Source organism: Corapipo altera, unplaced genomic scaffold, assembly GCF_003945725.1.
Source record: "Corapipo altera isolate COAL_440 unplaced genomic scaffold, ASM394572v1 96, whole genome shotgun sequence".
Lineage (NCBI taxonomy): Eukaryota > Metazoa > Chordata > Aves > Passeriformes > Pipridae > Corapipo > Corapipo altera.
Genome location: NW_020884962.1, coordinates 521,157 through 533,913, shown reverse-complemented (window position 1 = coordinate 533,913; position 12,757 = coordinate 521,157). Strand labels below are relative to the sequence as shown.

At 47.5% G+C, this 12,757-nt stretch overlaps 1 protein-coding gene across 2 annotated transcripts in view; it reads left to right on the top strand.

Moving 5' to 3' along the window:
* The window catches only part of ELL (elongation factor for RNA polymerase II), a 52,990-nt gene that overhangs the window by 27,863 nt on the left and 12,370 nt on the right, over window positions 1-12,757 (top strand). For both annotated transcript variants that reach the window (XM_027664135.1, XM_027664136.1), the window contains exons 3-6: window positions 3,709-3,830; window positions 4,161-4,324; window positions 7,294-7,547; window positions 10,663-10,787. In XM_027664135.1, the coding sequence (XP_027519936.1) occupies window positions 3,709-3,830; window positions 4,161-4,324; window positions 7,294-7,547; window positions 10,663-10,787 (665 nt within the window). The remainder of the gene's footprint in view (window positions 1-3,708; window positions 3,831-4,160; window positions 4,325-7,293; window positions 7,548-10,662; window positions 10,788-12,757) is intronic.

Below are 12,757 nucleotides of genomic sequence, written 5' to 3'. Positions count from 1 at the left end.
ATTTTCAAATTATATGTAGTATTTTCAAATCACGTGGAATATTTTCAGACTACGTGGTCCTCACAAAAAAATCAATATTTATTGTATTGGAGCCCTTAACTTCCAGAGAGGATTTTTTTTTTTGGGAGGTGGGAGAGCTGCCAGTTACCTGTGTGAGCCCCTGGAAGTGGGAGGGAGGATGTGGCACCCAGGGCTGACCTCAGCTCGTTAATTAATTGCCCTGACGAGTTAAAGGCCAAAGGTAGAGCTTTGAAGGGAGTGGGATCCAGCTCCATGGGAGCAGAGAGAGAAAGAGCTCTTTGTCCCTTCAGGATTATTTTTCCTGGGTATGACAAGGAGCTGGCAGCTGGGGAACCATCTGCTTTTGAGGGTAGGACTCTCAGGATTCTCCTGCTTTAAGGAACTGAGGCTTGAAATGCTTTCGAGGGATCCTCCATCAACTGGACTCCGGAGAGAATTCCAGGAATTTCACAGGCTCTCAAAGTCCAGATGATGACATTAAAACATATTTTGTTTAGCTGCTTATTTTTTAAATTGTTTCTTCCACTGTTCCTTAATTCCTCCATTTGTTGCCTTCCTGGTTTGCTTCCCAAAAAAAAACGTGGCTCTGGGGGAAATCCCGTTACCTTTTGTACGTGGGATTTTTAAAGCCAGTGGGGTGAGATTTTGGTAATTATGAGGTTTTAATAGTGGGAATTTTCTGTGCAAATATCCTCCTCACAAGAAAGGAAAGCTTTACTTGATGATTAGGGGAGGCAGGACATAAAATAAGAATGTTTTTTATGTATATATATATTTTATATATATATAGGAATGTGCTTCTTCTTTAACTCTCCAGAAGCCTTTAAATTACTGTGTCTGTGTCTTTTTACCCATTCCAGTGTCAGGGTTATTTTCAGTTGCTAATAGACAGAAAAGCAACTTTCATGTTTGATACACTAATTAACCAGGGGAGGGAATTGTTGGGAATAAAAGACCAGGTCAGGAAGGTGTTTTAGAAAAGGAAGATTTGGGTTCCAGCCCAAAATAAAACAGCTGTTCCAGTGGCAAGGCACAAAAACCCTCCTGCATGGGCCCTGGTCTGAATGGAATCTCTCAGGAGTTTATAAAAAGCTGGGATGTATTTCTCTACAGCAGTGCTGCTGTTGTTAATGGCTTTTGCAGGGCAATATTCCGTGGAATAATCACAATTTCAGTCCTAGTAACCAGCTTGTAACGAGCAGAGCGTTGCTGTGCTTTGAGCTGCTAAAATGGGACTGTGGTTGTGCCTTAAGAACAGCACCTGGTTGTTAGTTTTTCATCACAAAGTGAGTTATTTTGGATGGTTTTGTAAGGTTTCATGCCCATTTCTTGAGCATTTTGCTCGTTTCAACGTGCACATAAATCAGAATTTCAGAGCCTGAGTACCCCAAGCGTTGCAAGCAGTGATAGTTATGCACAACTGGACGAGGAAAGGCTGAAAAAGCTTCTATTTTGGCCAAAAAGACATTCAGAATCAGAGCTCAGCTTGGGTGAAATTTGCAGGTGCTCGGTGGGGAGAGAAGGGAAGGAACTGAACTGAGAGAGGGGTAAAAAAAAAACCCCTTCAGGTGCCCAAAACCACGTGTGTTGTGGAGCTTTTTAACCTGACTGTTGGGGGGAAAAAATGCCATTGCTTTGTGATGGGAAAATACAACGTTTCCCCCAATTTCTGGGCCTGAAGCTGTGCTGGTGTTAATAGAGGGAGGTGAAAAATCTCCATTCAGAGCAAGCCCTGCCCAGATGAATGTTACTTGAAAGAGGGGAAACAGAAGTCACATCTGTACCGAGCTATTTTTAAGTGTCTCTGGTTACTGGTGCAGCGCTCGGCACCAAAATTAGGGCTCCCTCAAAGCAGTCCCCATGCTGATTTGGTGGCTTGAGAAACCTTCTGTTTTCAGCTAAAAATAATTCCTAGATAACGGCCCCGGGTTTCGTAGACTCCACTTTTCAGTACTGGAGTGACTCTGCCTCCTGCCTCCTTTTCCATCCTCGGAAAAAGCTGCAAAAACTCTACAAAAATGCCCCAGATTGGGGCTCCTGGAGATGTTTTTTTTCCCCCCAATGGTAAATCAGGAGGGAGGAGAAAGTTCTGTGGTGTGTGAATATATGGTTTGGTTGCTTTCCTATTTTGCTTCCTCTGGGGAATCCCGTTAACTTTTGTGTGCAGTGGGATTTTTAAAGCCAGTGGTGTGAGATTTTAGCAGTTGCAATTATGAGGTCCTAATGGTGGGAATTTTCTGTGCAAATATTCCCCTCTCACAGGGAAGGGAAGCTTTTCTTTTACAAGCTCAAATTGTTTGCAGCACAACTCGATCCCCCCAACCAACAGCTCCGGAAGGGGAACGACCCCCTCAAATTCACCTTTTCTCCCCGTTCCCACTGAATTAATCTGCAAAAATACCCCCAATCTGCTGGTTCCAGGACTTTCTTCTTGTAAAGCAGAAGGGAATTTTATTTCCCCTGCCCTGGGTGGGGGCAGAGGGTGCAGGGCCAGATTAAAAGGGCTCCAGGCTGGTGCTGCACGTTTGGCAGGGGAGATAACGGGGCTCCTCAGGGAGGGCCCAGCAGCACCCACATCCCTCCCAAATCTGCTCCCAAGTATTTTTAGCCATGTAACCCAGGGATAATTCGTCCCTCTGTATAAAACAAGGCTCAACCCCAGGTTCCTGGGCTTGCCTTTGGAAGAAGGGAGCTCTGTTTGAGGGCAGGGAGACGCTGCGGGGGCTCAGCCCGAGAACATCCCTGTGGTTTAGCAGAGGGGCACAGATGCTCTGGGTCGCTTTTCCAGGCTGCTGGAGACATCTGAGGTCAAAAGGAAACCACCCAAAAACCCCTCCTGTCCCGGCAGCAGTCCTTCCTGAGCGCAGTCAGATGGGGATGGTTTTGCTGGGAGTGTGTATTTTCTGCATTTATGTGGCAATCCGGGTAAATATAAACCCGTGCGGTTGAGTGCAGCCCAAAATAGGTTGCAACTGATGTTCCCTCTGTCTGGTTTTTCTGGGAGCCATCTTAATTATCAAATATTGATGTGATAGTAGAGCTCAGAGGCTGACATTTACGTTTGGTCTCCAAATGCAGAGGGGAGAGAGAGTTTCCCTTTTGAAAAATGAATGGCTCGGGGTGAGGGGGAAGAAGATAAAAACAATGCAGGGCTGGCTGTGGAGTTGTCTGAGGAGCACAGTTAATGCTTGATTAAATATTTAATTTAGCAGCAGCGTCACACTCTACTGTGAGCCATGAAATCTTGTTATGGAATTATAATATCTTAAAAAAGAAGAAGGGTGCTACCTAGTGACCTGACTGGTGCTATGTTTAGTGCTGGCTCACTAATTCGAAAGAAACAAGCCCCGAGTGTTCTAAATTGAATATAAACAGTCTGTTTTGAGCCTGAATCAATAGAATTGGGTCAGATTCCTAGAGCAAGGTTATTGTGGGCTCTGTTAGAGAGGCAGCAAGTCCCCTGCTCGCATCTCTGTGCTGTCTGTGGCCGCCCTTTCCCTCTGTGTGTCCACACGCAGTGGGATAACTCGAATTCTCCTCGTAGCCTCTCGCCCTCCTGTGCAGAAATCCAGGTGCTTTACTTGCAGTGGGTGGCAAAATGCCTAAAAGCACCGTGGCTGCAGGAGAACTGGGGTGTGTGCCAGGCTGGGGCACCCGGGTGACCGATGGTTCCCCTCTCCCGAACAGCACATCGCGATCCCGAGGCCCGACCGACCGACGGAAGTGAGGACCTTCACATTTTACCTTTCAAATATTGGCAAGGACAGCCCCCAGGGGAGCTTTGACTGCATCCAGCAGTATGTGTCCAGGTGAGTGGTACCTCCAAAAAAAAAAACAAAACCAAAAACCTGACCTTTTTTTTTTAACTTACCTTCCGTGGCATCTTTTCCCTGACAAACCTGGACAAAGCTCAATAGGTGCTCTTTGTTTTTAGAGTCTTTCTCATCTGTCTGAGCATGTTTTTGGGAAGCATCTGAGTTCCCTCCTGAGCTCCCTGAGCTTTGGAAGCATTTGAGTTCCCTCTCAGCTCCTCTGCATCCCCCACTAATATTTAACTGGCACAACCCCAGTTGTCCCCTGGTGTCATTTGCAGTGTCGGGAGGATCTTTTCCATGGTTTGTTGTTTTTTTTTTTCTCAGCAATGGCAATATCCACCTGGATTGCCTTGGGAGCATACAGGACAAAATCACCGTGTGTGCTACTGATGATTCCTACCAGAAGGCGAGGCAGAGCATGGCACAGGCCGAGGAGGAGACGCGCAGCCGGAGCGCCATCGTCATCAAACCTGGGGGGAGATACGTAGGTAAGCCCCCTCTCCATTCTGGGGGCTCTTCTCCAGGTTCTGGAGTCATTACTGATGTTGTTTGCTTGCCCATGGCAGTCTCTGGTGGTTCCTTAGGGGTGTCTGGTTCAGGGTGCTGCTCTCCTTGTGTTGTGTCGCCTTCACGGTTCCATCATCGCCTCGGGGCTCTGCCCAGAGCAGCTGTGGCTTCCCTGTCCCTGGAAGTGTCCCAGACCAGGTTGGATGGGACTCAGAGCAACCTGGTCTTAGTGGAAGGTGTCCCTGCCCATGGCAGGGGGTGGAACTGGATGGTCTTTAAGGTCCCTTCCAAGCCAAACCACCGTGGTGCTGTCGGGGCCGTGTGTGTGCAGTGACATCCCTGGCTGGCTGCAGGTCACGTCTGTCACGCTGGGAGCACCCTGCTGACCCATCACAGTGTCTGTGCCCATGGCCAGCTCAGCTAAAACGTGCCACACAGCTGGTGTGTGTGCCCACTCCAGAGCAGAACGTGCCACGGGTCGTGTTAATGAGCAGGGAGACCACAGCAGTGCTGCAGCCTGAACATCTCACTGTGACAGCAGGAGGAAAACCTTAGGAGAGGAAGTAAAACCATGGCCAATATCACAAGGAGCCTGCAGAGACCGAGCTTTTAGGCTGCTTAACCTCAGGTCACAAACTTAGGGCACAAACACGAAGCAGAAAGCAGAGTTTGGTTATTTTTTTCTTTCTGGGGCAGCTGTTTTTCCTGCAGCCCATGTGATCTGCAGCCAGTCTCTGCTCAGAGGATCTGTGATGAGAAGGGTGAAGTTGCAAAATGTAGAACTGACCCTGCCTCACTGGCAGAGTGCTCAAAGGCTGAGAAATGAGATAATAATCAGGAAGGAAATGCATTGATTTCCTGTAGACTAGAAGATTATTTTGTTTAGCTCCTCTTTGAGAACATTACAGTAAGTGCATGAAGTTAAGGCTCGTGAGGGAGAAGCTTCTCAAAAGCAAATTGCTTCCCGGGGAGACGGAGCAGAACTTCTTTGATTTAAAAATACCCCTGCTAAAACCTTTTACTGCCCTGAAAATGGAGCTGTGTAAAAGCAGTGGCCGCTCCCTAGATAAGATGTCAGCGTTGAAGACAGGAGGGGGGAGCACTGGTCCAAGAAGGAAGAGCCTGGAAAGGACAGTCCTGGTGTGGGATACGCACGTTCCCGGTGTGCCAGCACCATCAGCTGATTCCCATTCCCGGCAGGCCGGGCTGGAGGGACAGCACTGGCTCTCACATTTCCATGAGAACACGGAGCTCAGCACTTCAGCGGCAGTGGAGTCATTCCAGGCGGCTCAGATGTGGAAAAATTTATAGGAAATGTTGAAATTGGAGAGAGCAGCAAGAACTCACAGATGTGAACTGGCACTTGGATAAATCCATGTGTAAATAGATGCCTGCAGGTAAAGCTGCAGGGGATGTGTGTGCTTAACATCCACACTAAATGTGTGTGTGCATCCATATCCATGCACCTGCATAAATATTTTAAGATCCTTTGTGTTCTGGCTTAACTCAGTTGTTTTTTATTTTTTTATTTTTTTCTTTTCCTATCACTGCACATTTTGGCTGCAGCCTCAAGTGGAAACCTCCCAATGTGTGTTTTTACTGTTCGTGACCTGGCAAACAGTTAAGGGAGCTCTAGAAAGCTGACGAATCTTCTCTCGTCCCAGTTGCTGGAAACAAAAAAAAAAACCCAGTTGACCTCTGGATTTTGGGGGATGTTCTAACACAGGAATCGTTGCTGTTCTGCCTCTCTCACCTTAGCTCAGCCCTGACAGGAGGTTGGTTTGCTCAGAGCAACCCGTGGTGGTGTGTGATTAAAAAAAGCCAGGAAACGGGGCCTGGGTTACGCAACCCGAGCTCAGCCAAGCAAACAGTGCAGACAATCCCCAGTATCTTGAGATGACTCAGTTGGGAACGTGGCTTCCTAGCAGTGGAGAAGTACCATCCTGGAATAAACCTCTGAGGGAGAGACACTCGCAGGAAACGCCGGGTGTTGTTTGTCCTGGAGAAGGTCACTTTCCCTCCCGCCCGAGGGATTATTGGTTGTGCCTCCACGGCCTTCAGACCTTGGAACCTGCCCGTTTTCTTCCCAGATTTTGCTTGGTTTGGTAGCAGGAACCTGGCTGTGGGACCTGCTGTGTTCAGGAGAGCCCAGTTCTTTGATTTGGGGCTGGTGTGAGGGTCTGTTTGTTGGTGGGAATGGGAAAAACGAACTCTTGGATCGTGCTGTCGGCATCCAGGAACAACACTGAGGAAGCCAAGGTGCACTTTGGAGGCAGCTTTACATTCTCAGTTCTCTGAAAACTCAACTGGAGGGTTGAAGCAGCTCTTAGCCCAGGGCAGAAGGGGTTATTCTATGAGCACAGACAGCACCCTGATGAATAGGCTGATGGCCCAGTGTCAGCCCCATTCATGGGGCCGTGTTTGGAGGGGGAAGGGAGGTGGACCCAGCCCCATAAAGTTCCTATTGTTCTAAAAGCAGAAACATCTGCTGGAGGAGCGTTTTTGCTGAGCTCAGCAGCGGGGAGCCGCTCGTTGACCAGTTCTGGTCTTTCCACTCCTGTATTTCCACTCTTCTACATAATAATGCAGAATTTTCTTCTCATAGGGGAGGAGGGGGGGGAAAAAAAAACTAGTTAGATTAACCGTGGGGATACGTGCACTTGGGATAAATGAAAAGCTAGCAAACAAAGGGAGCTTTATGTGAGCTGGTGGCCAATAATACTCAGGTTTCCAGAGCTTGGTGTTGCTGTTTACTTGTTACGAGCTTGTCATGAACCATAAAACTCCTGGGATGCTCGTTCCGTGTCGGAGCGGAGGGGGTTGTGCTGGTTGTGTTTTGTCCTTCCTTGTCATCTTGTGGCACTTCAGAGGGCCTGCTGAACTGTGTTGACAGCCCACTGGCCTTTTTGCAAGGTGACTGCTGCAGTTCACTATTCTCATCTCATTTTAGGCAAAAAGGTTCAGGTGCGTAAACCTGCACCAGGAGCTTCCGATGCTGTTCCCTCCAGGAAGCGCCCAACGCCAGTCAACCTTGCCAGTGCAATAAAGAGAGGCAATAGTGCCATTTCTCAGAGACCCTTCAAAGATAGGGTTGTGCACTTACTGGCACTAAAGCCTTATAAGAAACCTGAACTTATTCTCAGATTGCAGAAGGATGGACTTTCTCAGCAGGACAAGGATTTGCTGGATAACCTTCTGCAACAGGTTTGTACTCTTTGGACGGAGGCAACGATTTTTAGGTAAAGGGAAATGTCTTCTCAGAACCCCTCCCGTGTCAGTCTTAACCTGTTATCTCCAAACTGCAGCTCAGTGTGTTTCTAAAGGCCGTGGGTGACACAGTTCCCAGCTCAGGGTGCTGTTGCAGATAGCAGGGTTAGGGGGGTTTGCAACCAAGCTGGATGATTTTGGCTCACCAGATCAGTCCTGTCAGAGGAGCACTTCTGCTTGGTCACGGGGAGGATTGTCTGACAGAGGATCTACAACTTCCTTGATTTGTTATAACCTGTCAATGTCTATATTTTTATCCTCATGGATGTAAAGGAGCAACCCTCTGTGTTGGTACATGTTTTTTTTCTATGTGAAGGAAAAGATGTCCCCTCTTTTTTTTTGTGTGTTGCTCTGAGCCTTTCCTGCTTGGAAGTGCCACTGGTTAGGTGTGAAGATCATGCAGCTCCTTGCCAAGCACATTATTTGTATGTCAAGTGTGAAAGCTGTCTTCAGGCTGAATCAGTTCCTAACACTTGGGAGTCAGGTTGAAGGTGCCATTTTAGGCCTTGCAGTAAATCCCTTTATTGCTTTCTAAAACACATCATGGCTATTTATTTAAGTGCTGCAGCTGCCCTCTTCTGTATTGGAATATATCCTGGAAAATATTCTGATGTTTGTTTGGGGTTTTTTTTTTTTCATTCTACTCCTTTCCAGAGCTGAGAAAACCCTGAGACAGGACTCAGTTTGCCCCCTGGGCACAGGGCAGGTCCCATTAAACCCGGGCAGTTTCCAGCTGGCACAACTCGCTCCTTCCTTTAAGACCTTAATCCTGGAACCCTTAATTTTTTTTTGTTTTTTCTAGCAGCGCTGGGACTCTTTGGAGCACCTTTTGAGTTGCTATAAATAGGTTTTCAGACTAGAAACTCTCTTCCTGAGGATCCCTCTGGACCTGATGCTCCCCCGAAGCCGGGGAAGCGGCGCGTGCGGCCGCCGGGCCCCGGCTCGGCCTTAAACGCTGATTTGGCTGGAAACAGTGTGTTGCTCGTAAAAGTTAATCCCTCTCAGCCATCCCAGGGCTCCCTCCCATCCACCAGCAGACACAAGATAAGCTAAAAATTACAGGCTGTGTGTTAAAGCTCCACACGTCTAAATCCGTCGAGGTGTGGGTTTCGTTGGGCCTCTTGCATCTCTCGCAGGACTCCGTGTTCCTGACGGCCTTTTTGCCTCGTTTTGCAAGGTTTCTATTTTTGGGAGGGCCCCGGGGTGGAGCTTCCAGAGTCCCACACAAGAGCAAAACAAGGAGGTAGCAGCAGCTCTCAGGCTCCGTGGAGAGAAGGAAAATCCCGAATTGTTCTTCCCGGGCTCCAGAAACAGGCAGGAGAACCAGGAGAAATTCTGGGAGACTTCTTGAAAAAGGAACCCTGGCTTTGCTTTTGTCTCTTGGGTGTGTTTACAGGGACACCTCGGTGTAAAAACAGGGCTCAAATTCTTCTTGTATTTTGGCTCAGGATTTTTTTGGAAAGCTGACAGGAACTTGAAAGGAAAAACAAAGTGTTGGTCGTGTAAACTGATAACTGGGCTTTCTATTTTTCTCTTATCAGGAGAGTTCGCTGTGTTACTTGTGCAGCATTTTTTTACTTTGAACTGCCTAGATTTTTAATATTTTTTTAATATTTGCTCGTAGCCTCCCTGAAGCAAAAGCAGAGGAATCAGCAGCATCTTCAGTTCATTCGAGACTTTCCACTCCTTCTCTTGTTTTTGGGGCATTTTACTGCTGTGTGGATAATAGGAATCCCTAAGCACAGTCATCTCCTGAATGGAGGGAGCCTTGGAGAAGAGTAATCCCAGAACAGATGCACAGTGTCTCCATGGACTGAATAAAAACGTCTCCCAGTTTCAGGGGTGTAACAGTCCCTCAAACTCAGGGGCTCAGGCAGGGAATTTTGGGATGCAACTGCTGGCTTGGCCAGTGGATCAGCCTGGCTGTGGCAGAGCTTTTGGCACCTGGGCCTCTGTGTCCCTCCTCAAACACACATTTAAGGCTTTATTTTCTTCTTAAACTTGCAGTGCTCTGCAAGCACAGGTTTTCCCAGAGAAGCTGTGGCTGCCCCATCCTTGGGAGTGTCCAAGGCCAGGTTGGAGCAACCTGGGCTAGTAGAAGGTGTCCCTGCCCATGGAATGAGATGAGCTTTAAGTTCCTTTCCCACCCAAACCATTCCATGACTCTGTGAGTCACCTGAGAGAGGTTCACTATCAGTGACAGCCTCATTTGGTCTCTTTGCTTTGTGCCAACACTGGATTTTTCACATGTGTAACCAGCAGCAGCAAGAAGTTGAATTTTCAGTCGAGCTGTGGAAAGACTGATCCGAGTGGGATGACTCTGAACCAGTTGTTTCCATCCTAATCCTAACCCTGCCTGTTCCAGCAGTGTTTCCTACCCAGGCAGGGTTTTGTGGGGGAAACTCCATGGGGTGGAACTGGATAAAATGTCAGGCAGCGCGTGCTGAGCTCCCCGCGGTGCCCAGGCTGCAGATCACAGGTTCTGCTCTTGCCCTGAAGTACCCTTGGAAAAGTTCTCTGTGCAGTCCAGTGGATCTGCGTTCTCCTCTCTGCTCCCTGAGAAAGCAGCTCTCTGTCACCTCTTCTCCTGGCTCATTCAGTGAGGAAATATCTCCTGGCAATTGTTAACTAAATTATTGCCACGAGAGTTCCTCTCTCAGCCATAAACTGCCCTGTTTTGGCTGTGGCACAGGTGTGATAAGAGAACTGCCTGTTCCCATTAGGGTTTATTTCCAGGTGTTCCCATAAACTGCTGTTGTGCTGGTCCAGGCTACCCAAGCTGAATAATCTTTTTAGATATGACTTATTTCCCCACTAAACTGGATGTGCTTTAGGAACTCATTATGAATTATTGCAGTGACAAGGCAGAAGGAAAGGCACAGTTTGATTAAATAATCTTAATGATTAGGAAATGAAATATTGAAGTCCTTGTTCTCTGACACTGCTAACTGCTAAATCTGCTCAGAATTTGCCTTTGTCTTAACTCTTGTTTGTTAAAATAAGTGAGAAAATTAAACCCTAATGATGTTTTTACGAATTACTTCCATTTCAGGTGGCAAATTTGAGTGCCAAGGACAGCACTTTCACACTGAAGGACTGTGTGTACAAAGAAGTGCAGAAGGACTGGCCTGGCTACTCAGAAGGAGATCAGCAGTTGCTGAAGAGGATCCTGGTTAGGTAATTATCCCATGTTCTCCCTAATTTCACCTGGAGCTTGGAAATCAGGGTAACCAAGGACTGAAAGTTGAGTGTTTGACTCGTTTGAACATCAGGCAGATGGAGGAGTTGACTAAACTGGAATATCCAAGTGGATCCACTCTTCAGGTGGTCCTGGGTTGCCTTTAAACCATTCTGCTGAAAGCTTGAGGAAAACCTGGATAGGGAGCAGAGCTGGCAGAGGGAAGTTCCAGTGGATTAAATGTGTCCAGCTCAACTCTCCACTGAAAGTCTCCTTCCCTCTTCCCACATCTCCTTGCACGTGTTTAAAGGCAAGGAGAAGATGTTACCACACAGCCACATCCCTGAGGTTCAGATCTGACTGGAGTGAGGGATGCATGGAAAAGCAGAGGTGGTTCCGTAGGGGTAAATCCCCTAAAACATGTTCTGGGCATCCTGCTGCTGATCCTCTGTGTCCAAGGGATACCTTTTCCCCTGTTCCTCCCTGAAAACAGCCCTTAACACACTCAAGATCCTTGGTTGCTAAAGATATTTTTTCCTCTACAGATATTTTTCCTTCCAAGCTTGGAAGGGCAGCAGGGAAAGAGCCCAAATCTCCCAGGTTTCTCCAGGAGAATTCCTCCCTGAGTGTTTATATTTCCCTCTCTGGGTTTTCAGTGCCTTTGTAATGCAGACAGAGCTTTTACTTGTGCCTTATTTTATTGCACTTTTGGTTGAGATGAAGCCCTGTTCGAGCAGCTCCCATGATTTAAAAGCACAATGGACTTGGAGATGAGACTTTGCTAAACCAACAACAGAAAGTTGCACTCCGAGTGCTTTTGGTGTGCTGAAGTAAAACCAAACTCCTTTAAGTGGCCTTGATGTTAAATTATAATTAAAAGGAGAGCTATAACTGCCATGCAATCTTTATGGCTTTCCAAAAAACCAAGTGAGTTTCTCCCCGTAGAAAGCAACGTTTGCTGCTTTAATTTTTTTTCTCTCGAATCGTGGCGTTCAGTTAGGAGGAGGTCTAAAAATAGACCTTGGAAAGGATGTATTCAACTGTACAAACAAAGCCCCGCTCAGCCCATGCAGGTAATGAAGCTCCAAAATGGAAAAAACATGTAGGGTTTGAAGACAGGAGAAAAACAGCCACGAAAAGGGCACAGGCAGCGGCAGACGTTGGATTTACGTCGCCGGCGTTGCCTGGAGCCAACCAATTGTTCCGTGTCCTCCTGGTTTTCAGGGCCAGTGGCCACTGGACGGTTCAGCAGCTGCAATAATTGGAACATCTGCAAATGTTGGAGCTGTAACTAACCCTGCTCGTTGCGTTCTTCCTCCTGTTTTGTGTTTTCCATCCTCCTGCGGGTGTAAAACAGGACCCTGAGTGACCTGGGATGGTGGGAGGTGTCCCTGCCCATGGCAGGGTGGTGGCACTGGATGGTTCTTTTCCCACTGGATGGTTCTTTTCCCACTGGAAGGTTCTTTTCCCACTGGATGGGCCTTAAGGGCCTTCCAGCCCAACCCATTCCAGGATTCCATGGAACCTTCAGCTGTCACAAAGCTCCTGAACTGAACCCATTTGTCTTTCGTTCCCTTCTTAAATCCACAATTAACAATTAGGAGACATGACCAGGTTGCTCAGGCTGATGACCCAGCCCCCAAAAAAGCCACTTTCCCCGGGGTGTTGATGCAATGTCACTGTCCCTTTCCCATTTTCACAATCCCCAAGTACTTTCCTTGAGCTGCTGAGTTTGTTCTAAATAAAATTAAACAAAGCCGGGCTGGCTGTGACTAAATGATGTCTAAATATTGCTGCAACACAGCCCAAGGTTCAAGCTCAGGTTAAAAGCAAAATCTTGTCAAGTCATGGGCATTATCTCTGAAATAATCTTCCTAATGTTTAAAAAATATGTGCTTTAATGCTGACTGTAGTTTTCTCGTGGAAGAATTTAGACTTGGGTTATTTGGGCTCCACAGCTGGTGACAAA